This window comes from Lotus japonicus, chromosome 6 (assembly GCF_012489685.1).
Source record: "Lotus japonicus ecotype B-129 chromosome 6, LjGifu_v1.2".
Lineage (NCBI taxonomy): Eukaryota > Viridiplantae > Streptophyta > Magnoliopsida > Fabales > Fabaceae > Lotus > Lotus japonicus.
This window is the reverse complement of record NC_080046.1, coordinates 48,701,994-48,726,449: the sequence shown is the minus strand read 5'-3', so window position 1 is coordinate 48,726,449 and position 24,456 is coordinate 48,701,994. Positions and strand designations below refer to the sequence as shown.

At 35.9% G+C, this 24,456-nt stretch overlaps 2 protein-coding genes and 1 pseudogene across 3 annotated transcripts; 2 read left to right on the top strand and 1 right to left on the bottom strand.

Moving 5' to 3' along the window:
- The first annotated feature begins 448 nt into the window (after positions 1-448).
- Positions 449-4,488, top strand: LOC130725470 (L10-interacting MYB domain-containing protein-like; annotated as a pseudogene).
- Positions 4,489-10,577: 6,089 nt separating this feature from the next.
- LOC130725469 (uncharacterized) lies at positions 10,578-11,409 on the bottom strand. The gene is made up of 4 exons (XM_057576694.1): positions 11,339-11,409; positions 10,910-11,109; positions 10,736-10,832; positions 10,578-10,647 (listed from the first exon to the last, which is right to left on the bottom strand). Exons 1-4 carry the CDS (start codon positions 11,407-11,409, stop codon positions 10,578-10,580), a joined length of 438 nt encoding a protein of 145 aa, XP_057432677.1.
- Positions 11,410-13,959: 2,550 nt separating this feature from the next.
- LOC130722660 (protein argonaute 4-like) lies at positions 13,960-22,591 on the top strand. Of its 2 annotated transcripts, none has more exons than XM_057573466.1 (23): positions 13,960-14,116; positions 15,105-15,378; positions 15,570-15,775; positions 15,869-16,096; positions 16,228-16,364; positions 16,443-16,540; positions 16,627-16,724; positions 16,833-16,989; positions 17,112-17,228; positions 17,309-17,416; positions 19,201-19,263; positions 19,358-19,474; positions 19,552-19,717; positions 19,803-19,915; positions 20,164-20,301; positions 20,449-20,579; positions 20,897-20,962; positions 21,229-21,292; positions 21,380-21,491; positions 21,577-21,650; positions 21,774-21,868; positions 21,965-21,996; positions 22,100-22,591. In XM_057573466.1, the coding sequence occupies exons 2-23, from the start codon at positions 15,109-15,111 to the stop codon at positions 22,273-22,275; spliced, it is 2,766 nt and encodes a 921-aa protein (XP_057429449.1). In that variant the 5' UTR covers positions 13,960-14,116; positions 15,105-15,108; the 3' UTR covers positions 22,276-22,591. The 2 variants fall into 2 exon arrangements, with proteins under 2 accessions (XP_057429449.1, XP_057429450.1); XM_057573467.1 differs by having other exon boundaries at positions 14,008-14,116; positions 15,109-15,378.
- The last annotated feature ends 1,865 nt before the right edge of the window (positions 22,592-24,456 follow it).

Genomic DNA, 24,456 nt, shown 5'->3' with positions numbered 1-24,456 from the left:
GCTACTGAAATAAGCTCATTCACCAAACACTTTTGAAGAGCTTTTAAGCTAGTCAAATATGCTTTAAGCTAGTCAAATAAGCTATAAGCTAGCTGAAATGACATGCAAAACATAGCCTATGTGTGATAGTATAAGCTCATACAATATATTATAAGTTTATCTATTGTGTTGGTGCCACTTTGTATTGTGTAAGTTTTTTTGTTCGAAAGTGAAATCTGTAATAATATAAAGATGAGAAAATAGTCACAATATACACCTCCTCAAAGGAATCAAAAAGTCATAAACAGCCGAAAAAAGCCTCAACAAGCGAAGCCAAAACCCACCTAACCTCCCCAAAAGGACCCAAACAAACACCCACAAGACCTATACAAGACCACCTAAAAAAAACGCAAAGCCTTACAAAGCTTGCAAAAAGCCACATAACTTCTGTTTTGAATAGGTTTGACTCATGAAGCGTTTCAATAGCTCTGCTAGGGTTTCTTCTTCTCAAGGTTTCAAGAAGGTTGCTGCTGTCTCCCGGGGAGATGGCTCAAGTGCTGAAGAGGATGACGACGAAGATGGGGATCTGGGTGGCGTCTCTGTGGGGGTGGTCGGGCCTGCTGCGACTTTTGATCGCCCTTGTTACCCCCTATTCATCGACGGGATTTCCGATTTTGTGGATTACAGTCAGGTTAGGGACCTCTTTTCGCAATATGGCAGATTGAAAAACGTGTTCATTCAGCGTAAGAGGAGGAATGGGAGGAAATTTCGCTTTGGTTTCGTTCGCTACGTAAAGAAACATGATGTTGTTAGAGCCATGTAGCTTGTGGATATAGTTCGTTTGGGTGGTTCTTTTCTAGCAGTGAAACCAGAAATCTCTGTTGGAATGATGGGTAGCTTGCGCCGTAGGTGTCGTGCTCCAGCGGAGGCTCTTGCGATGTCGAAAGGTCCTCTCGCTCAGAGACGGAAGTTTGCTCTGAATGGCCCTTCTCCGTCATTTCGTGCATGGAGTGACGTGGTGAAGGGAAGGACAACGGTGAGGACTGATAAACTTCTGGCGATGGACGCTGAGTTTTTGGTTGACGGCGTGGGTGGCTGCTGGCAGGGACCGCAACAGATTTCTGATGAGGTTCTGTTCCCGGAGTTGGTGTCCATGGGAAGGTCTGTGGTTAGTGGTGTGACGCGCGAAAACGATGAGATACTATTTTGGAGGTGGCTGCGTCGTCGGGTTCCATCACGATTATGCCTGAGGCCGCTGGTGCTGTCGATCTTTGTGAAGGTGAAGGAACGAAGTCGATGGAAGGCGAAGTGTCGGAGTGCTTTGGAAGGGGGTGGGACCAGCTTTTCCCAATTGGTCATGATAATGTATTAGTTTTTAATGAGGTGGATTCTCCAAGGGCACTAATCAAGGGCTGTGTGTTTTCTTTTAATTGAGTAATGATATATACACACCTCATTTTTTAAACACTTCATTTCCACATCTTTTTATTTCTATTTCTCTCATCTTATCATCTATCATATCTCATATTTTCTCTCTCTTACTTTTTCTTTTCTTCATATCTCTCTCATCATTCCACCTCTCTACCTCAAAAGAGAGGTGTGGATGAAACATTACCCCTTTTAATTTGAGGAATTTGAATTTGAAAGTAGCATTATGATAGCGAATCTAAAAGTGTACAGATTGCCGAAGTAATAAAAGATCGAACCATAGAGATGGCCTAATTTATACTCTAAATTAACTAAACTTAGAATGAAAGGACGTGAAAATAAAAATAAAAATAGAGAGATGAATGATTGTTTGGTATGGAACTTAACTGCAATAAAATAAAAGAAAGCAAATAACACGGTTGAAGTGAATTCAATTTAAAAGCGCGCTAGGGATCCTGATTTCGTTAACCATCTCCCTATGTATCTCCCCAATCAATTATAATTATGAATCAAATTAATTTTCAAGGTGCTAAGTCTAATTGTCCACTTATCAATTCCTTGCATAAGTGTCCCTTCCAATTAATTAGTGATAGCTAATTCCTTAGTACCTAATCCTAATTAAGCAGAGATTAAAGTTCAATTTAGTCCAGGCAAACACAAGCAATTTGTTACCCTTATCCCTAAGGTGCAAAGACCCTTGCTCAATTTCTCCCCAAATCCCTAAATTCTACCAATTTCCCAATTGCATAGAAAATAATAAGACAAACTATTGCAATAGAAAGTTTCAATTAAACCAGAGGAGAAATTCAAGAACTAAAATAAAAATCATAATCATAACTGAAACTTGGTTCAAAACATAGTTTAAAGGAAAACTAGATCAATCACCCTAACACTAAGAGGGTTTAGTAAATTACAGAAGAAAGAAAGAAAACTATGATAATCAAACCAAAATTCTCCTCCTCTGCTGCACCGTTCTCCAAATTATTTCCCTCCTGTTCTATCTGCCCTATGTCTCGTTCCATTCATCTATATATACTCCGTGTGTGTTTGGTTGTGAGTCTCAAACGTGGATCTGAAGCTGAAAATCGGATCTGAGGCTGAAACGTGGATCTCCAATGCAAAATTGATGTTTGGCTGCTCGTGTCTGAGAACCGAATCAAGGAAGGAACGTGGATCTGGCTGAAGCATCCAATACCAGCTTCTCCGTCCATCAAACGTGAATCTCTGAAACCATGGCATTGCCAAATCAAAACTTTTGAAACCTTTCCCTTTGTGCCCCTTTTCCCTTCATCCACTGTCATGGTTAGATTTTTCCAACAATCAATCCTCTGAAGAAGGGTTTACAATTCCACTGCCAATCGATTCCCATGGTTAGATTTTTCTCTCTGTTTTTGGTGGCCATAAGCAGGGGAAAGGAATGCAAAGTTGCAATGTGGGACTAACAAATTTCTCACCGATGTGGGACTAACAAAAATCAAAATGCTTAATATTTATTTCTCACCGATGTGGGACTAACATTAGGGTCTTTTCCTATTACAATCACAAATCCTTGAAGAGACAGTATACTAGATTGGTCCACAACTTCCCATAACCTTGCTAGTAGTAGTGAAAAGTACATCAAGAACTAAATTCTAAGTTTAAAATTCCACCTAGTTCACATGCTCTGGCTGTTCTACATAGCAAGCTTTGCAAATAAAAAACTGGAATGTTGGCAAAGGAGTAACTTGGTCCCAAAGACAGTACTAACTTGCTTTGATGTCATAATTGGTAAAGCTCAAAGTGAATCGTGCATGCCACCAAATGGTATGATAGGTTGAGAGCCAAAGTTTCTGATTGATACCATTTATTTTGTTGTCTTCATTCCTAGTTAGTCTTTCTCATGTAAAGCACTGACATATATATATATATATATATATATATATATATATATTAATGATATCACCGACCTGTTTCTTATAAACTATGTAAAAAAGCATAATATTTATTACACATACAGTAGAATATTTATTATATAGCACTTCATCGAATTGGAAAAAAAAGCAGGTCATTAGATATGTAGTAGTTACTGCACACGGCAGAATATTTATGGACTCTTAATTTCTACCAACCTAATTATTGAGTTCAACTACACTTATGGAGAACGCCAAGGTACCAGCTTTACTAAGAAGGGGTGGATAGGAATTGAAAAGCAATTTAATGAGTTAAGTGGAAGGAACTATAACAAGGATAAGTTGAAAAATAGGTATGATAATTTGAGAAGGGATTGGCGAACATGATATAAAGTATGTGGCAAAGAAACAGGCGTAGGATGGGATCATGTGAAACACAACTTTGATGCACCAGATGAGTGGTGGGAGAAGAAGATCATGGTATGTAATGATGGTATTTGTGAAAATTGCACGTCTGAAATTTATATTTAGTGTTTTCCTGTTATAACTAGACTATTGGAACATGCAGGAAAACCCCAATTATGAAAAACTTAGGGAGAAGGGACTTCCATTTGCTCATGACTTGACTATACTTTACAAAGATGTTGTGGCAACTGGAGAGCATGCATGGGCACCCTCATAAGGGGTAATGCCTAATGGGGTTCAAGATGTTAATGATGGATATCGCCCATCCCTAGAAAATCTTGGCCCTAGTAGAGAGGAAGGCTCAGCTGATAGTGAAGATGATAGTGTTGGAGCAACAGATGATTTAGCTGGTATTAATTTAAATAGTTCACAAGGAAATGTGAGTCAAGGAGTTGAGAGTCAAAGGACTGGAGAGAAGAGAAAGAGAATTACTCAATCTGAACAGATAAAGAACAAAAAAAACTCAACTGCCTCCTCAAGGATAGCAGATGCTATTAGTGTGATTGCGGAAACATGCAAGTCACGCAATGATGCAGTGGACAATTCATCCATTGGAGAAGTGATGGCTGAGCTTCAGACCATTGAAGAAGTTTCAAATGATATTGAGTTGCATACCAAATGTTGCCTACTAATGATGCACAAGCCAGCTAGGGATATGTTTGTTGCAATGCGAGGTTTAGAAGAGAAAAGGTTGCATTGGCTTAAGGTTGCGGCAAATAACCCCTAGCCATTTATGACTATGTAGGACTATTTACAAACTATCTTGATTGTGTACTCTCTTTATTGTGAACTAGTTGTGTCTTTGTTGTGTACTTCATTTACCTTGAACTAGTTATGACTTTGTTGTGTACTCTCTTTGTTGTGGACCAATTATGATGTTGTTATGTATTGTTTTTTATTGTGGACTAATTATTACTTATCACTAGTTATTACTTTTTATTGTGGCTTCAAGATCATCAACAACCCACTGCTTTTGCCTACGATGCTCAAAGTCTTTCAAAATATCAGTATTTAAGAAAAAAATGGTGGTTGAGTTAGCTTGTAAACGTGGAGTTAATGCAATTATTATGCTTCCACAGGGTGAATAACTAGTGAAAAAAGGAAACTGGGAAGATGGCAGTATTTATTTTTGCAGAATAAGTTCCACTAATGTAAAACAATTTAGAAAGGAAAAAGATATTACTATATCTTTTTACTATTTTTTTTTTTTACTTTTTTATGTACTATTTTTGTTGTGGATTACAGAATGATTTTGTTATTTATGGTCTCATATAAGCTTATGTTATAATATTATTTATGTTATACAGGTGATTGTGACTTCAAAATGAATAATTGGAATGAAATAGTTGAGCTTGATACTGATGAGAATGAGCAAATTATGCAAGAAGCCTATTGTGTGAGTGCACTTATTGGTCAGTATGCAATTCATCATTTATGTAAAGAGCCATGTAGAGATGGTGATAAGACAGGTCATTCATGGGTGCGAGAAATTTTACAAGGTCATCCTATTCGTTGCTATCAAATGTTTCGGATGGAAAAACACATATTCTATCAACTTTGCACAGAATTAGTTGGGCATGGTCTAAAGCCCACTACTCGTACAGGGGTTGAGGAGATGGTTGGAATATTCTTAAGTATTGTTGGTCATGGGGTAGATAACAGAATGACTCAAGAAATTTTTCAACACTCAGGAGAAACTGTGAGTAGACATTTTCATAATGTACTAATCGCTTGTCTTAAGTTGTCAATGGCATACATTAGGCCACACGATCATATGTTTCGAGATAGTCAGTCAAAACTTCAAAATGATCAACGTTATTGGCCATTTTTCAATAATGCTATAGGAGCAATTGATGGTACACATATTCCATGTGTGGTTTCCCCTAGTGATCAAGCAAAATTTATTGGAAGAAAAGGATATCTCACCCAAAATATAATGGTTGAATGTGATTGGAACATGTGTTTTACTTTTGTGTTACCTGGATGGGAGGGTACTGCTCATGATGCTCGTGTTTTTGACCAAGTTGTCACAAATCCTAACATGAACTTCCCGCATCCTCCCAGTGGTGAGTTCTTTTGTATGGTTCTAACTAATTTTCTCTTTTTTAAGAAAACCATCTAAACATTTTCTTATTTTCAGGTAAATATTACTTGGTAGATGCTAGGTACCCAACACCAAAGGGCTATCTTGGACCTTATAGATGTGAACGCTATCATCTTCCTGATTTTAGGCGTCAACCTGGATTTTCGAATCACAATGAGGTATTCAACTATTATCACTCAAGCTTAAGGTGCACAATAGAAAGAACATTTGGTGTTTGGAAGAACAGGTTTGCAATTTTGCGGAAGATGCATAAATACAAAATTGAAACACAAGTTCAACTAGTTTGTGCAACCATGGCTATACACAACTTTATTAGGAGGCACGCTGATATGGATATTGACTTCAATCGCTATGAAGATGAGAACATAATTATTGACATAGATGATCATAATCAACCTGGTGATGTTAACTCGGAGTCCTCATCGGTTTTAAGCATATCTTCCTCACCAGAGATAGATCATGTTCGAGACATCATTAGAGATCAAATTGTAATTTCCAAGAACATTAACTAAGATCTTGTTATTTTTCAAGTTGTAATGGCACTATAATTTATATTTCTTAATGTACTTTTTAGTGGCTACTTTATGTTTGCTTGTATGCTAATTTGATAATTACTATCGTCCATTTCATATCATTTGAAAGTTTTTAGTAGTATGCATTCATATATTATTATTAATTTAATGAAATCAATTTTTATAGCATTCATATATAATAATTAAGTTATTGAATTTAAAATTTAAATTAATTCATACTAATATACAGTTGAAAAAATGGTGCAATTCTTATATAATGATTTAAGTATTCATACCCATTTTGGTCATTTCATAATCAAAATCAATTCTAATCAAAGTTATCCAAACGAAATTCTACTAAGGAAATCAATTCTTGATAAATGTATCCAAACATAAATCACATCACTCAAACTCACGTTTACAGATCCAATTCTAGCCAGATCCAATTCTGCTAACGCTGATCCAAACACACTCGTATTCTTTATTTAAAATCCAATCTGGACTCAAATCTGATGCAATCACGTCAATTTCATAAGCCCATGGCCATATATTATAACTTTTCCAATCCCTCCGTCTTTACTGTCGCATGCTTTTGAAAAAGCTAAATTAATGTAGCTGTCACGTGTCACAAATCTACTGGACGGAGCTTAAAGGGGTGGAATCAAGTGTTTCGCGGCTCATGGTCTTATGGTAGACCCTTAGAGTGAATGAGCCACATGGCAGGGATGGAAACAGAAGCCGTCAGATTTCCTGTGGTGCGTGGTAATTTCCATGGACTATCAGCTCCAGACCAGCTCCTCATTATTAATCCGAAAATCCTAATAATATATAAATGAAAATCATAAAAATGATAGAAAAATACTAAAAACACATAAACATAATAAAATGCATGAAGTAATCCTAAAGTGACATAAAATGACTAAAATATCCTAAATAATATATTAAAATGCATGAAAATTATATAGAAAAATACCATTTAATCCCGGGTCATCACACCCCTATACTCAACGGTAGCTTGTCCTCAAGCGGAAACTTAGGAAAGCTTGTCCTCAAGCACATAATAAATCAACTCAAAATCATATGTCTGCACTTCCAAAACACAAGATACACAATCAACAAAGAAAGATAAGTTCATGAGCATACTAGTTGAGAGAAACCAGAAAAATAACATTTAATCCCGGGTCATCACATTAGTTGCTCCCCTTGGAATTAGGAGGAATTTTTTGCCATGGTTAAATGATCATTTGCTGCACCTAGCTGGTTCTTTTTTCCGCGACTTTTCAAGTTTGTGCCACCCCTGGATTGGTAGCTGGCGACCTATTGGTAGATAGGGAGGTTGTTGGGGATCCAGTGTCCACCGCGGTTGATGTTGGTGCGCTGAGGTTTGATGGGAATGTCACTTTCCGTCCTTCGAATTCTTGCTTTGAGGTTGGTGAAGGTTCTGGCTCCGCTGATGCTAGGGGCCTTCAAGCCTGTCCAGAAGATTTCTCAGTTAGTGCGAGAGAGGCGCTCCTTGAGGTTGAGGCCATTGCTTGTGATGTTGATCCCGCTCTAGATTTTTCCCCTCCGAGGCCTCGTCCTCGTGGTCGGCCGAAGAAAACTTCGGAGAGGAAGCGTGAGTGCTCTCGGCGGTCTAGGGGTCGTCCCCGTAAGTCTGAGAGTGTGGATCTCGTTATTGAGCCGGCATCGCCTAGTCCTCCTTCACCTCCGAGTCCTTATTTCACCCGAGCGAGGAAGGCTTGGTGTCTTGCTAAATTCGCAGTCATGTCTTTCCCTAGTAGTGATGAAGAGGCCATTCGAGGGTTGGCTGCAGTAATTAAGGAGAATTTTCCTTCTAGTTGTTAGGAAGGTGTCTCTTTTCTATTTTGGCTGGTTTTTTAGTCTTTCTTGGTTGACTTGGTGGTCTTTTTGTATTCCCTCTTGTTGGGTTGTTTCCCTCTATTGATTATTAATGAATAATCTCTCTTTTGCTCTCGAAAAAAAAAACTCCTCACTCACAGCCCGCCAAAAGCCACTTAAAGAAACCTGAAGCCCTGCGAAAACCCAAAACCCTCTACTATCGTCTAGCCAATATCTGATCAGGAATGTGGCAGTGGGCAACGTCGTATGAGCAGTCATACGCATACCAAGACGTTTCCCCATCTGGACAATGCTCCTCGCTCAGGTCAAGATGTCATAAGGATGAGAGAGCTCATAGGGTAGCACCATCAATTCTTTCCATTTCCCTGTTATATTGTGTAAGTTTATCAATCAATCGACTCTTATAAATTAAAATGATGAATTATATACAATCCTACATATATAGGTGAGTTAAGGCATGATAAGATTGTGAGTATAAACTACTTGAAAAATATTTGATCCACCACCACCATCAGAACTGCCACCACTGCCACCATCACTATCGCCACCACCGCCATCATCACCACAACCCACCGCCGCCGCCGCCACCACCACCACCACCACCACCCTAACCAACTCCACCACTACCGTCTTCACCACCACCGCCTCGACCATCACCATCGCCACTACCACCATCCACCACAGCCATTGCCCCGGTTCCATCACCATCGCCACTACCAACATCCACCACAACCATCGTTAACATTTTCCACCACTGTCACCCCACTACTACCTCTACCACTAGCACCTCCCACCACCACCCTTTGCCACTGCAACCATCACTCTACAAAACTGACACCACCACCATTATGGCACTACCGCAATCAACTCCACCACCCTCCCCACCGTCTCCACTACCGTCATCGTCACTACCACCACCGCCACTCTATCTTTACCACCCACCACCACCATCCACTACAATTCCATCACCACCTCTACCACCACCCACCACCACCACCCTCTACAAAGCATATCATTATATTAATTTAAATGATATAACAAGTTATAGATCGTATGACTAATTTATGGATCTTATTTTATTGGATCTTATCTTATTAACTTTTTTAAAAATTTTGCATCTTATCATCTTAATACTATAAAGTTTTAGGTGAATTATGTGGTACGTACCCTCATTTTTTATTGGGTGTGATACCCACATTAGGTCGTTCAATAGATTAATGACATGTGATAATTGAAATTATAATTCTTAAAGTTATAATTCTAGTGCATTAACGCTCTCGTTCACCGGGCAACTCAACTATCCTCCAACGACATTTGTTCGCGTCCACTGTGACTTTGAAGTGGTTGCCGCAAATCTCATTCCTAGCATTGAGCCTGATTAACATGGTTTCGATTAAGGGAGAGACTTACACCGATCGAATTGACACAATTAATCTTAGGATACATTATTGAGAAAATAGTATAATTGCTGACTCAAGTGATACATATGTCTTTATTACTATGACAACTCATTTTAAGTACCATACTTTAGTCTGACTTAAGATACTACAACAAACACCAACATTTTATACTATAAAACATAACATAAGATTCATTAAATAGTGACATATCAAACAAACCTCTTGATCTCATGGTATACCAAACAGAAACGCATAAGTTTTAACTAAATCTTAATTGTATAGCCTTCAATTACTTATAATAAGATCTGTTTCCTATGTCCTTATGATTAATTAGACCTATAAATGGATGGATTTATAAGTTGGAGAAAATGACATCAAACACCATTTCTTGTATGAACACATTATTATTATTTTTATCTATTACTAGTGTTCTTTACCCGTGCGTTGCACGGCGATTAAATTTATTGTAAACATGAATGAGTAATAATGTATTTTAACTTAATTTAGGCTCTTTTCAGTAAGTATAAAAGATATGAAACTGAACATATGTTACAAACATGTAGATGAATGGAACACAGTAAATGTATTAATTTGATGAGGTTGTAGATACCTCACAGTGTCAACACTTGAATAGTAATAAAAGCCAAGTTTTTAAGTAATGCATTACATTGAAATTGAAATAAGATAAACATAACAATGACAGCAACATAAACCCTTATTCGAAATTGTAGTCCATGATTGATGATAAAGACTTCATAAACGAGTTTGTTGTCAATCAAGCATATTTGAGCTATAGAACCTAGAAAGGAAAAAAAAAATATCAGTGCCAATACAAATTTAAATTGTGTATAATTTGAAAGTGTTAAACTAACCTTATAGAAACGTCAATACACCTTCAAATTAGATGATCAATAAACTGTTTGTTATCTTTTTTATGCTGTCAACAATAAAGAGAATAACCAACGACTTCAGCAACATACTTTCCAAAAAATGCGCATTCAACCCGAACCCTGTTAAGAAAATTGAGAAATTATAAAACCTTACTCATAATAATCAAAGATGGAAAAAACATGAATAAGCATTAAACATTGAATGTGCCCATCTTGGTCAAGTTCAACAGTAATTCTTTTCTGCTTTGTTTCATCTTTCTCAAACTCAGTTTCAGCACTTGCACCAGTGAGAATTCCAATCACATCTGCAAAATCATAGAAACATTAATCCAAAATCTAGAACAGTAATTTAAAAATCAAAAGACTAAAAAAGCGTATATACCTATAAGAAAAGACGTATAAAGGTCCTTAAACATTATATCAGATATTGGCACAAAATTGTAAGGGCTTAAGTTGATGGCATTGTTGGGAACCAAGCGCACCAATGTTTGAATGTCAAAGTTGATCTTGAATGAGTGCGAGGTTGGACGGAAATCACGACCGCTTTCACCAACACAAAAAACAAAATCTGATATACACGTCCTTCACTCAACAAAGATTGGAATCGGTATATAAGAGTCTTCTAACCGTAGCATGAATCTTACAACCCTGAAATTCAATAAAATGAGGAAATTTGAGATTTATAGTTTAAAAAAAAAGAACGTAATACATGGTTATTATGTGAAAAAAGTGATTTACCTTGTCATCCATAAGAATCATGTCCATGGAAAATGGAAGCTTTGAGCCATATAAGCTCGGACTAAGCTACAACCAGTTCACCTTTGCAACAACAGACCAGTTCTCTTTTGAGGCATCGATGGTGGCGAGATCGTCGATAGCCATTAGAACAAAGTATATTTCAAAGCTAATAGTTGGTGGGAATGGATGATGAAGTTAAAGAATAGCATGAGATGATTTATATAGGAATTTGAGAATTAGGGTTACTGATCAATGAATGTTAAAAAATGAGAGAAAAAAAAGGTTGGACGGTAATACAAATCCGATTGCAAGGAGGTAGTTTTTTTTTCAGGTCAATTTTCACTATTGAAATTAATTATTATGGACTAAATACCATGCGTTACACGTGAATTACTCATTCTGATGAGTAATTAAAGGAAAATAGGAATTAAGATTAACATGGTGTTATTACAGTATTTAAGGTTTGACTTTTATTGCAAATCATATTAATTTCTTTCAAGAATTAATTTCTTTATTTTCGCACAAAAATAAAACAGTGCGTATTTCTTTCAAGAAGGGGTTATTAATATGGTTCTCAAAATTAAGTTTTTAAGGTTTGACTTGTAAAGCAGCATTAACATGGTGTGAATGCTTGAAAGAAATTAACCCGTGACTTGCTTAGCAGAATCAGCACCCTTTTAATTCTTGACTTCTTTTCCTTAACATAATTAACACCATTAATTCTTCATTCAGTGCAGGTGTTGAATCTCAAATTCAAGGCTGTGAATATCCGTTTTAAAAATAGTTTGAAGATTCAGATTCAAACAAAAAAGTTTCTGCAGCCTAAACGTTGAATTTTAGAATGTTTTCACCTTACTAAATTACCTTTTTCATGCCTATCGAAAATTCAAATTTTTTTGAAAAATGATAATCAATGGTATAATGGTATATGTATACAACTTTTATGTTAACAATTAATTAGGGATTATAAAACAATAAAAACAAAATCATCATTCAAATGACTTTGAATAATGGGCCTCCATAAAAAAAACTGAAATTAAAATGGGATTCTACTATTTTGGTCCAAAACAATCAGAAGGTGACACTTGTCAGTTGTCATGCAAAGAGGGGGGCTGGACGAGAGTCATTCTTGGAGTGCCAACCCATGGAGGTGGGGCTCACAACCTTCCTCTTTTCTAAAGTATATAGATGAATCTTCTAATATTAATTTATTTTTAAAGGCATTTAATGCTTTCATTGATCTATAAGTTTGAAAAATATTTGATAATGGAGAGAATGATGCTACTCATAATAAATAATTAATGCTCATAACTTCATTTAAAAATGTATGGAATAAAACTATATTTTTTTAACGAAATTAAAACTGAAAATTAATAGCATTTATTAGTTCATGCAGTGATTAATTTGGGAATAATTTAATAATGATTAGAAATATACACTCTATATTTCACATAATTTTTTTTTTAAAAATATTGAGTGTTGGGTTAAAATATACACTATTAACTGAAATAACGAAATTAAATGAAATAAGGCAAATAAATTAAATAAGAAAATTAAATTAAATGAGAAATATTGATTTTTTATTTTTTCATTTTGAGAAAGAAAATGCATTTAATCAACTTTAATTTTTCTTCTAATCAGACTCACCAAATTTTGACAATGTCAAATTTGGAATATTTTAAAAAAATGCTAGTATTTTTAATGTCATACTCAGGTATAAAACTTTTTTTAAAAAAACTTGACACATTGATTTTCCTTAGTGAAGCTCTGATGTAGATTTTTTTTATTTTTTATTTTTTACCCTGAAACAAATAATAGTGAGATTTGTAGGTGAATCTTTGTTTTTTTTTATTGGGAAAACTAATTATAGATGAATTTGAGTATAAGAAAAAAATATTTGTATAAAAATTAGAAAATAGATATGGTATGTAATTATGATATAGTAGCTGTCAAAAAAATTATGATACTACTTCTCTTAGGCTGTGCCGGATTAATATGATTTAAATACGGTTAATATTTATTTTTTTGAACGAAAAAAACAGAGAGGTCAAATAAATGATTTTCATTGGTAAACCTTTGCAGTAAAAAGTAAAGGCAAACTAATTCATAAGGGAGAAAAAAAAACGAAACTATAAATTTCTGACCTATCTTGCATTCTTGCTTTAATTTAGAAAGGGTTAATTCATAAGGGAGATTTGATTTTAAAAATCAATTATTAATGAAATTTATAATGATCATTAAATAAGTTGTCAATGATGGACCTCAAAACAAAAGTCTAAGAAAAATGGGCTTCAATGAGGTGGTCTGAATGAAGGAGAGGTTGACACTTGTCATCTAATCTAATAAAGGAGATTTTGTGAGAATAAGTCATGAAATGCCAAGTGTTATAAGTGGGTCTCACAATGTTATTCTTTTTTATAGTATATATAGATTTTGTTATTGAAGATCAGAACTCTCTATTAAAGCCATTGAGCTGGCCCTTCTAATCCGCACCTGTTGTTAAAGCCCAATACGGATGACGCAGCCCGAATCAGTACACACGCACTCACTCACACGCTCGCATTCCAACTCCAAGCGTGCACTTCGATCACAGCACCAAAACCCCTAATTCAATCTCAACCATCCACGCAACCACAATCCAAAATATCCATCAACCCACACGTGTCTAACCTTGCGCACCGCACCAAATCGCACCGCAGGGAACAACCACCACAATTGAAAATGACATCACGGCTTTTAATGGGTATAGTAAATAGTAACAGAGTGCGTTGACACACTCCACAATACACTCACCACTCTCCTCTTTCTAGGGTTCTTAGCTCTCATCGCTCTTCACCCGCTTCATTTCTAGGTTATTTTCCTTCAATTTTGTTCCTGCGAAACCAAACTGTTTTTTCTGCTTGTTTTGTTTTGATGCTGCATTGCTTTTCTAGGGTTTGATTTGGTAACAAGAATTGCTTAATTTCTTATTCTGAAGTTGAAATTTTGCAATGCTGCATTCTCTGAGTTTTTGAGGCTGATTTGAGTGTTGCTTGTGTCTGAGAACGAAAATAGGTCCTTCCTTTGTAGTCAAACTCCATTTTGTTTCGGAAATCGTACTTAGTTTCTGTTTTTTGCTTAATGCTTTTGGATTTTGGTACTCATTTTCGTTTTGATTTTTGATTTTTTCTCTGCAAATGGAAGTGCGATTAGGGTCTAGTTTGGTTCGTACTTGTACTTTTGGGTTTAATCGGTTATTTTTTAGTAATTTTTTTTCTTCACTTTTTTAGGTTCTAGATAACTAGATTTCTATGACTCTCTCTCTATTTCTTTAGCTGTTAGCTTACGGCATGCACTGACAATGCTTTATATGCATTCCATATCTACACTTTTCTCACCTTTTTCCCTCATCTGTCAGTTACTTTACAGTGATTAAACTTGATCAAAATTTGGTAGTACTACTAATTTCTGTAATCTCTACTCATTTTCTGTTTCTGGGTTGTTTTGCTATTTAATTTTTCTCATAATTTAGCCCTTTTATTTTCCCTAATTACTTATTTAGTCCATGTAACTGCCTCGCTGACGTGGCAATATTCTGATACAGAGTGAGGTAGGCAACGAGAGTGTGAAGTAGTAGAGAAAATGCATGAGTCGAGTCGAGTCGGGTCGGGTTAATAGAAACCTGAAACAAACACTCTTCTCAAATTTTACCCTAAACGCATTTCAGTTCATTTTTCCTTTTCCATTTTTCTCTGGTACCGATTGTTGTAGTAGTAACCTTACTGTTGGTGCATGCTTTTGAAATTTTCTACATGTTGAAATGATTGGATTCTTACTTGTGTTTTACGTTCTATGTATAGGAAGATGGATTCGTTTGAACCTGATGGTAATGGGAAGGAGGAGAGTTTGCCGTTGCCGCCACCGCCTCCGGTTCTCCCTTCTGATGTGGTACCTCTAAAAGCAGAGGAGGTGCTTCCTGCTGCTCCACCTCCTGAACCGGTGAAGAAGAAAACACCTGCGCGTCTTCCGATTGCTAGACGTGGTCTGGGAACTAAAGGGACGAAAATACCGCTTCTGACCAACCACTTCAAAGTTACTTGCACCAACAATGATGGACACTTCTTCCATTATAGTGTATGTTGTCATGTTATATCTGTGTTCATGTTTAACAGTTTAGTTAATAGTTAATAGCATGTTTGGATCAATTGTGTGTTGGTAATTGCTAATTGGTTGATTTTGTATTTAGAATTGGTTGTAGAAGGATTTTCAAACGCGAACTAAGCCGGTTAAAATTGACTTTGTTTCGAAACTTGGTATGTGAACAGGTGAATTTTACCTATGAAGACGGGCGCCCTGTAGAAGGTAAGGGTGTAGGGAGGAAGATAATGGACAAGGTGCAAGAGACTTATCAGTCTGACTTAAATGGCAAGGACTTTGCGTATGATGGGGAGAAGAGTCTGTTCACTATTGGCTCCCTTCCTAGAAACAAGCTTGAGTATGAAGTTGTTCTGGAGGATGTGACATCAAACAGGTAGAAAGAAATGAATGGCTAGTTTATGATTGTTGTTTTGACCTTCTGAATTGTTTTGGCTGTGTGTAACATTTGGTTATTATCTTTTTGTAGAAACAATGGCAATTGTAGCCCTCCAAACGGTCATGGGGAGGACAATGAGACTGACAAGAAGAGGATGCGGCGCCCTTATCGTGCCAAGACGTTTAAAGTTGAGATTAGCTATGCTGCCAAAATTCCAATGCAGGCCATTGCCAATGCCTTACGAGGGCAGGAGTCAGAAAACTTCCAAGAAGCCATTCGAGTGCTAGATATCATATTGAGGCAGCATGCGGCTAAGCAGTAAGTAAATAGTGCTTTCTTAATATGTCATGGCTATTTTAGAACTTTCCGTTTTGTATGTATGGTTGCGTATCATATGTTTGGTTGCATTATAATGGCCTGAAATTGTAACTGTACATTTGCTATTGCAGAGGCTGTCTGCTTGTACGTCAAAACTTCTTTCACAATGATCCCAAAAACTTTGCTGATGTTGGAGGCGGTGTTCTAGGCTGTAGAGGATTCCATTCTAGTTTTAGAACTACACAGAGTGGCCTGTCTCTGAACATAGGTTAAATCTTTATCCCATACGCAATCTGAACATGGAAATACTTTTTGTCTAACTCCTTTGATGTTACCATTTGTGTAGATGTCTCCACTACAATGATAGTTCAACCAGGACCAGTGGTAGACTTCTTAATTTCCAATCAAAATGTCAGAGATCCTTTTCAACTTGATTGGACCAAGGTATGCAAGATGCAGATCACTATTTTGCCAGTCTTCTGCCACTCTTCATTGATCTTGTCTGATCTTCTATTTATTTCCTTAAACAGGCCAAAAGGACGCTGAAAAACCTGAGGATTAAAACCTACCCTTCTAATCAAGAGTTCAAAATTACTGGATTCAGTGAACTCCCCTGCAAAGAACAGACGTATTCTCTCTCTCTCTTAATTATATTGTGTATGTGCTTTCATTGTAGTTGTAGAGTTTTCATTTACATGATGTGTTAAGATTTTTGGGGAATGGCATGGTTTTGCAGCTTTTCTCTGAGGAAAAAAGGTGATGGTGATGATAGTGAGGAAGTTACTGTCTATGATTATTTTGTTAATACTCGTAAGATAGAACTCCGCTACTCTGGTGACCTGCCATGTATTAATGTGGGGAAGCCTAAACGGCCCACATTTTTCCCCATTGAGGTGAATTATGGGTTTTCTTTCTGTTTCTTATACTGTGTATTTTAAAAGTGATAGAAATACAAGTTCATCTTAATTTACATATTTGATTTTTAACTGACCCATTTTTCTTTTGTATCCTTTAGCTCTGTGAATTGGTATCCCTGCAACGATATACCAAAGCTTTGACCACACTTCAACGGTCCTCATTGGTGGAAAAGAGCAGGCAGAAGCCACAAGAGCGAATGAATGTTTTGACTGATGTATGTTGATTTGTTATATTCTGGATGATTTTTTAATGGATGTCCTTGGTTAAGGGAACTTACTAGTCTTTTTGCTGAAGGCACTGAAAATTAGCAACTATGGTGCTGAACCTTTGCTAAAGAATTGTGGAATTTCTATAAGCAATGGCTTTACCCAAGTCGAGGGTCGTGTTTTGCCTGCTCCAAGGGTATGTACATATTCTTTTATCATTATGCTCATGAAGCTTAGTGTTAATTTTTATACTTAATTGTCTTATTTTTCTATTTAAAGAAAATGATATGGACTTTTCTTGAGGTTTGATAAAATCAGAGTTAGTAGTCTTCCCGTTGGAGAAATGATGTTGTTACTCTTATTATTCTGGTTCCAAGAGTTAGATAGCTTATATAATGGTTTTATATCTTCACCTTTTAGCAAAGCCCATATCAATTTATTATTTTCCCTGTTTCCTATAGGAATTTCTGGTAACTAATTGATATAACTCCTTAGATGTTAATTAACATAATGGTGGATGTTAGATCAAGCAGTGTGCAAAAAAATCACTACAGTTCTTCTGAAATGCTACTCTTCACAGCTTATCGCTAGAATTGATTTTATAACCGAAGTTGGTTTGCAAAAGCTAAACCCAATATACTAAGAGCTGGTTCAGAGGTCAGGAAAGAAATAGTAACAGAATGTTAGAATTTCATTGATGAGATCTTCACTATCCCTATATCAATGAAGCTGTCTCTTTCCAGGATATGAGAATGAGAGCCAATCTGTCCCTCCTCAAATCCTTATTATTATAGTAGTCTTCCCGTTGGAGAAATGATGTTACTCTTATTATTATGGTTCCAAGAGTTAGATAGCTTATATAATGGTTTTATATCTTCACCTTTTAGCAAAGCCCATAGCAATTTATTATTTTCCCTGTTTCCTATAGGAATTTCTGGTAACTAATTGATATAACTCCTTAGATGTTAATTAACATGATGGTGGATGTTAGATCAAGTAGTGTGCAAAAAAATCACTACAGTTCTACTGAAATGCTACACTTCATAGCTTATCGCTAGAATTGATTTTATAACCTAAGTTGGTTTGCAAAAGCTAAACCCAATATACTAAGAGCTGGTTCAGAGGTCAGGAAAGAAATAGTAACAGAATGTTAGAATTTCATTGATGAGATCTTCACTATCCCTATATCAATGAAGCTGTCTCTTTCCAGGATATGAGAATGAGAGCCAATCTGTCCCTCCTCAAATCCTTAACCATCTAATTCCCTCAATCACAGCCTCCATTTGCAACAGCATAACTAACTACTCTTGACAGTTTTACAAGGCCTGCTTTAACTTACAGGGCCTAACTAATCATGCTAATCATGCTTGTCGTACATGGGTTTTGCATAGTTTCCCTTGAGAAAATTGAGCTCTCTTAAACTAAAAAGACCTCCTTGTATATATTAAATGCTAGTCCACTTATTTATGAAACCACTTTGTTCTCTTTTTCAGTAATGTTGTGTTCATAATCATAATTTAATATTGTTCAATAGCAAGCCCAGCCCTCAAGCAGTTCATGGGTGAATGGGTTGACCTCAAAAGTGATTATAATGACCCATGTGTCAAATAATTTTGTTAATTCATGTTGTCTACACCGATTGATGTAGTGGTCTATTACCTTCTTGTAACTTGCCTTTACACTGTTGATCTTATAGTAGGATATAGCCATATACATCTCATCTTTTCTCTCTTTTAGCTCGATATTTATCTGATGTGTTTTACGCTGGATTTTATGTTAGTTTGAATTTGATATAGAAGAATATGAATTGACAGAATCCCTTAATTGTTTGTTACCCCTAAAAGGAGGTTGTTATTTTTCTTAGGTTGGGGTAATATACTCAATTGTATTGCGTAAAGAATTATTTGTCTTCACCCTACATAAGTATCTTATGTACTAAATGCCATGTTTTGAATCTGATTATTTAACCTTCTCTTATAGTTGAAGTTTGGCAATGGTGAAGATATGAATCCTAGGAATGGAAGATGGAATGTGGCCAGGATGGTATGTACTTCAATTCCCATGTTAAGTAAGCTTTTACATGGTCCACCTAATAACATTATTGTCTCGGGTTCTGTTAAATCAAATGCCTTTGCAGAAATTTGTGCGGCCAACTGCAAAGGTTGAAAGATGGGCTGTGGCCAACTTTTCTGCACGTTGTGATGTTCAAGCACTTGTGAGAGATCTAATGAGAATTGCAGATATGAAAGGAATTGTAAGTTCTATTGCTATCTATTAACTGAAGTATGAAGAGCTATTGACTGAAATATTCTTCTCCTTTGACTTGTGCAGCAAATGGACCAACCATTTGATGTGTTTGCTGAAAGTCCTCAGTTTAGGCGTGCCCCACCTATGGTTAGAGTGGAGAAGATGTTTGAGGACATCCAATCAAAACTTCCTGGGGCTCCTCAGTTCCTTCTCTGTTTGCTTCCTGATAGGAAAAACTGTGAAATTTATGGTTAGTGATTAGATGTGTTGTATATTATGTTTATGCCTTAGTAATTTCAAGTGCCCCTGATGGTAATTAATTTTTGACGTTGAAGGTCCATGGAAAAAGAAGAATCTTGCTGACTTTGGAATAGTTAATCAGTGCATGTGTCCTTTACGGGTCAATGACCAGTATCTGACAAATATTATGCTGAAGATAAATGCTAAGGTATATGTCATTCATTGGTATTTTGGCAAATTGTGAAGCAACTTCTACATGTTCATACACATGTGCTGGTTCAAAACCTTCTTATGTTTACTGTATAAATGTGGTATCATTGCAATTGATTAACACCTTCATGTCTTTTCCCCACTTTCTTGGATAAAGCTCTTGTTTAATGTTACACATCAATTTTTATTGCTTGATTAATTTATTTTAGGATATATAATCGTTTGAGTTCTTATATTGTCTTCCAGCTTGGTGGGTTGAATTCATTGTTAAGTGTGGAATTGTCTCCTTCTCTTCCCATTGTTTCCAAAGCTCCCACCCTCATTCTAGGCATGGATGTGTCTCATGGCTCACCGGGACAGACTGATATTCCTTCAATTGCTGCGGTAAATGATAATTGGTCTTGTGTGTTTTTCTATGAATATTTTGTTTTTTCTAATTGCGTAAGTTGGCACTATGTCTAATTTTTTATGAACTCAATAGTTTGTGTGTTAACCTGCATGCTTATTACCCTAAATACAATCCATTTGTAGGTGGTCAGCTCCAGAGAGTGGCCTCTGATATCAAAGTATAGGGCTTGTGTTCGTACCCAGTCTGCAAAGGTTGAAATGATAGATAACTTGTTCAAGCAAGTGTCAGAAAAGGAAGATGAAGGCATCATGAGGTTAATTTATTTCTACATCTTTATTCAGTATTTTTAAGATTCTCTATATGGTTCCTGCAAAGGTATAGATACTTTAAATCGAGTGTTTTAAAATAGACGATGAAGACATTATGAATATGAGGTTAATTTACTTATACATCGTTGTTCAATAAAATAAGATTCTGTATCTTGTAGCTAACACTTGCAAACAATAATGCGGTTTTGAAGTATTTTTTCTTTCCTGTTCTGTTTTAAGGAGTATAGTGTTTTAATGCGGTTTTACATACTTTTTTTTAATCTAATGTTCTATGTAAATCTTATGGTTTCATCATCTGCAGGGAACTTTTGCTTGATTTCTATCTAAGTTCTGGGAAGAGAAAGCCAGACAATATAATCATTTTCAGGTATTCTTTGTTTTTTAACACTTCTGCTATAAATTATTTCCTATTTTTTCAATTTTTTTGTTTGCAATTTGGTAGTTTCAACTTTCAACCATAAATGTTTTAAGTTTTATTATTATAAATCTTGGTTGATATTTATTATATTTTTAATTAGTTAATTGTTTAGTGTGGGTTAATATGGGGTATGAAGTATGTTTATAGTTTGCTATACAAGGTGATTCTTTCTGATGGAAGTGAACATATTTTGTTTTGTTTTCCGTCAAATATAGGGATGGAGTCAGTGAGTCGCAATTCAATCAAGTGTTGAATGTTGAGCTTGATCAAATCATGGAGGTTCTTAACCTGACCAACCATACTATTTAAATTTAATAGTAAACATTTTAGTCATAAAAGGTCTAATATTGAACATTATCTTCTTAGGCATGTAAATTTCTTGATGATAAGTGGGAGCCAAAATTCGTTGTAATTGTTGCTCAGAAGAACCACCACACAAGGTTCTTCCAGCCTGGCTCACCTGACAATGTCCCACCTGGTTTGTGTTTATAGACTTGCCAAAAAGTTTATTGTATTTTAATGGATGCTTTTTATTGACTCTTCATTCACCTCCTGTTTCGCAGGAACTATTATTGACAATAAAATTGGCCATCCCAGAAATTATGATTTCTACCTTTGTGCGCATGCTGGAATGATTGTATGTATACTTTTAGGGGGGGATGATATCTCTATGAAATGTGCACATCTTTTTAAATATACTCATGGGTAGGAAAAGTTTATTCAAGAGTTTTTATTAACATTGATAAAATCTTGTGCTCAGGGTACCAGTAGGCCTACACACTACCATGTGCTGCTAGATCAGGCTGGTTTCTCTCCTGATGAACTGCAGGAGCTTGTACACAGTCTATCATATGTGTAAGTAGAACTTTGGCATACTTGATTGCATTAGACCACACTGATATTTGAAGGTTTCTGTTAAATCATCTAAGTTAATTATTTGTGATTTAACAGGTATCAGAGGAGCACCACTGCAATTTCTGTTGGTAATTTCCAATATCCTACACTTATTTAGTTGTTGTATATTGTTGTATTTATTTTGTTGATCATACATTATTGGAACTTACCTATAAATTATCTTCTCCACAGTTGCTCCTATATGCTATGCCCACTTGGCTGCAACCCAGTTGGGCCAGTTCATGAAATTCGAGGACAAATCTGAGACATCATCAAGCCATGGTGGACTGAGTGCTGCTGGAGCTGTTCCTGTCCCTCAACTGCCCAAATTGCAGGATAATGTTTGCAACTCTATGTTCTTTGTTTGAGGCCTATAAGCGCCTTAGACAAGAATGCTGTACATATAACTAAGTTCCTAACTAGCTTTTCTGTGTTAACCTATGTTGAAGACCTTATCTTATTAGCCGTAGGGCTTGAATATTGGGAGGCTTTTATCACAAGCCTTCTCATGTGTTTGGAGCCTCTGTTTTGTGGTAGGCTAAGTGAGCCTTTCTGTTTTGTGGTAGGCTAAGTATCTATGAACATGGATTATGGAATTTTAGCTATGTTTGGATACACTACTATATTTTGCAAGTGAACCCTGTGTTTTACAACTATAATATCAGGTGTTGATGTTTCATCTAATTTTTTTCTATTTAGATATGTTAGTTTTATAATGTAATGTAATATGTTGCAAGTGAACCTTGTGTTTTATAGCTATAATATCTATTTTTTTCTATTCAGATATTAGTTTTATTGAGTACAGAACTTCTTAACATAAGATTAACAACTTTCAAATTGGAATCAATTAAAAATCATTAGAAATAGGGTTCAGGGTTTTATTTTGTTCGAATATGTTGAGCGTAGAGGCTATAGTTCTTGCTGATCGCATTTATTCTTCATTCTATTTTATTATTTTTTCATAGTGAACTATGTATATTGCTATAGTTCAACTATATCGTCTAATGTCATTCAAAAAAACTATATCGTCTAATGAAGCTAACGTTCAAATATTTTTGTTAAGTTTCCAAAGCATCATGATTTGCTTGTTATATCTGAGGGCTTTTCAGTGATTTCAGTACCTCATCCCAAATCCCTCCTTTCTCCCCCACCCTTCTCTTCCCCACTGCCCCCCCCCCACTTCCTCAATAAGCTGTAAACACATCTAAATAGAAAATCACTACTTGTAAACCACTACCTCAATACTTGTAAGCGTAAATCAATCAGGATTTTCTTAACTAGAGAAAATTTCATTGCTTTATTTGCAGAAGAGCACATAAAAGAGGAAAAGCAACTTCCGGCACTGTCAAACTCGGGTCCAAGCCCCAATGCCAACCTCTACATGATCCCAGTGAACAACCGTGATTTGGACTTGGTGATTCAAGTTATGCGAAGATGACGACCAAAGCCACCAAATCGTCTCTGTGCGAGCAGCTACGTCACCACCATCGTGAGGTACTCCAGTCACCATGGCTCTTTCTATCTCACGTTCTCTTATCTCCAACCTCACACAAAGACAATCACGAATATCTCGATCTTCGACGACGGCAACGATGTGGAGGTTGCAGGGCGAGGGTGGTTCTAGGTCTAGGAGAGGGAGGGGAGGTCATTATGGTGGTATTACAATTATATCTTTTTAATAGAAATTCAATCTTGACCATCAATCTAAATAAATATTCTTATATTCCAAGATCCCACGGTGGTTAATGATGGTTCACCCACCGAAAAAAAATTGGCCATCCTAGTCTTCACCTATATCTAATTTCCCAATCCTCATCTTTATATGATATACAAAACCAAATCATAGGGCATATCAACAACCTATTACTAAATCACAATTATTTCCTAATAGTGTTTTCTTGCCATTATTTAATAAATAGACAATGTTAATGCTTTTTGAAAAGTCTTTTAAGTTAAAAAGGTCAGGCTTAAGCCAATTAAAAAGCTTTATAAACCTAACAGACCGACCTATTTAAAATACAAATATTTATTTTATTATTTTTACATTAAATTACTTACTTATTGACTTATTTATATGTTTAAGCATGTTAGAATATATAAATATTTAACCATATAAAAACCTCTATAGATAAAGACCGATGACTTAGACTTAGACGATATAATGATATTGTTATATTTTTTTCGTTGGTTATAAGTTTGTTGATATGTTTACAAATATATTTGTTGGTATACTTGGATGTCAGACCTTTAAATAAACTATCAAATCAAGTCAGACTTTCAACAAATCAAGGTTCAGATCTGAAAAAAAGTCTATGACATATAACAAGTCAGGTTAGTACCTTTTTTTTTGGTCAAATGGTTAGTACCTTAAAATTTTAAAATAAGTCAGACCTATTTAAGTAAGAGTTTAATTTTGATGCATCGACAGTGTAAAGTTTTTTTACATTGTCACCCAATCAGATTTCAAAGATGTGAGAAAATCTCTCTTTTCATTTAATTTCATTAATTGACGTGACATATCCTTAAAATATGATTGGTTGACAGTGTAA

Bases quoted from the DNA above. Each gene is read 5' to 3' on its own strand.
- LOC130725469 (XM_057576694.1), bottom strand. From the start codon at position 11,409: ATGGCTATCGACGATCTCGCCACCATCGATGCCTCAAAAGAGAACTGG. The intron at 11,110-11,338 runs GTTGTAGCTTAG...TGTTGAGTGAAG, and splicing joins GTTGTTGCAAAGGTGAACTG to GACGTGTATATCAGATTTTG. The intron at 10,648-10,735 runs GCACATTCAATG...TTTTCTTAACAG, and splicing joins GTTGAACTTGACCAAGATGG to GGTTCGGGTTGAATGCGCAT.
- LOC130722660 (XM_057573466.1), top strand. From the start codon at position 15,109: ATGGATTCGTTTGAACCTGATGGTAATGGGAAGGAGGAGAGTTTGCCG. The intron at 16,990-17,111 runs GTGAATTATGGG...TGTATCCTTTAG, and splicing joins CCACATTTTTCCCCATTGAG to CTCTGTGAATTGGTATCCCT. The intron at 20,580-20,896 runs GTTAATTTATTT...CATCATCTGCAG, and splicing joins GAAGATGAAGGCATCATGAG to GGAACTTTTGCTTGATTTCT.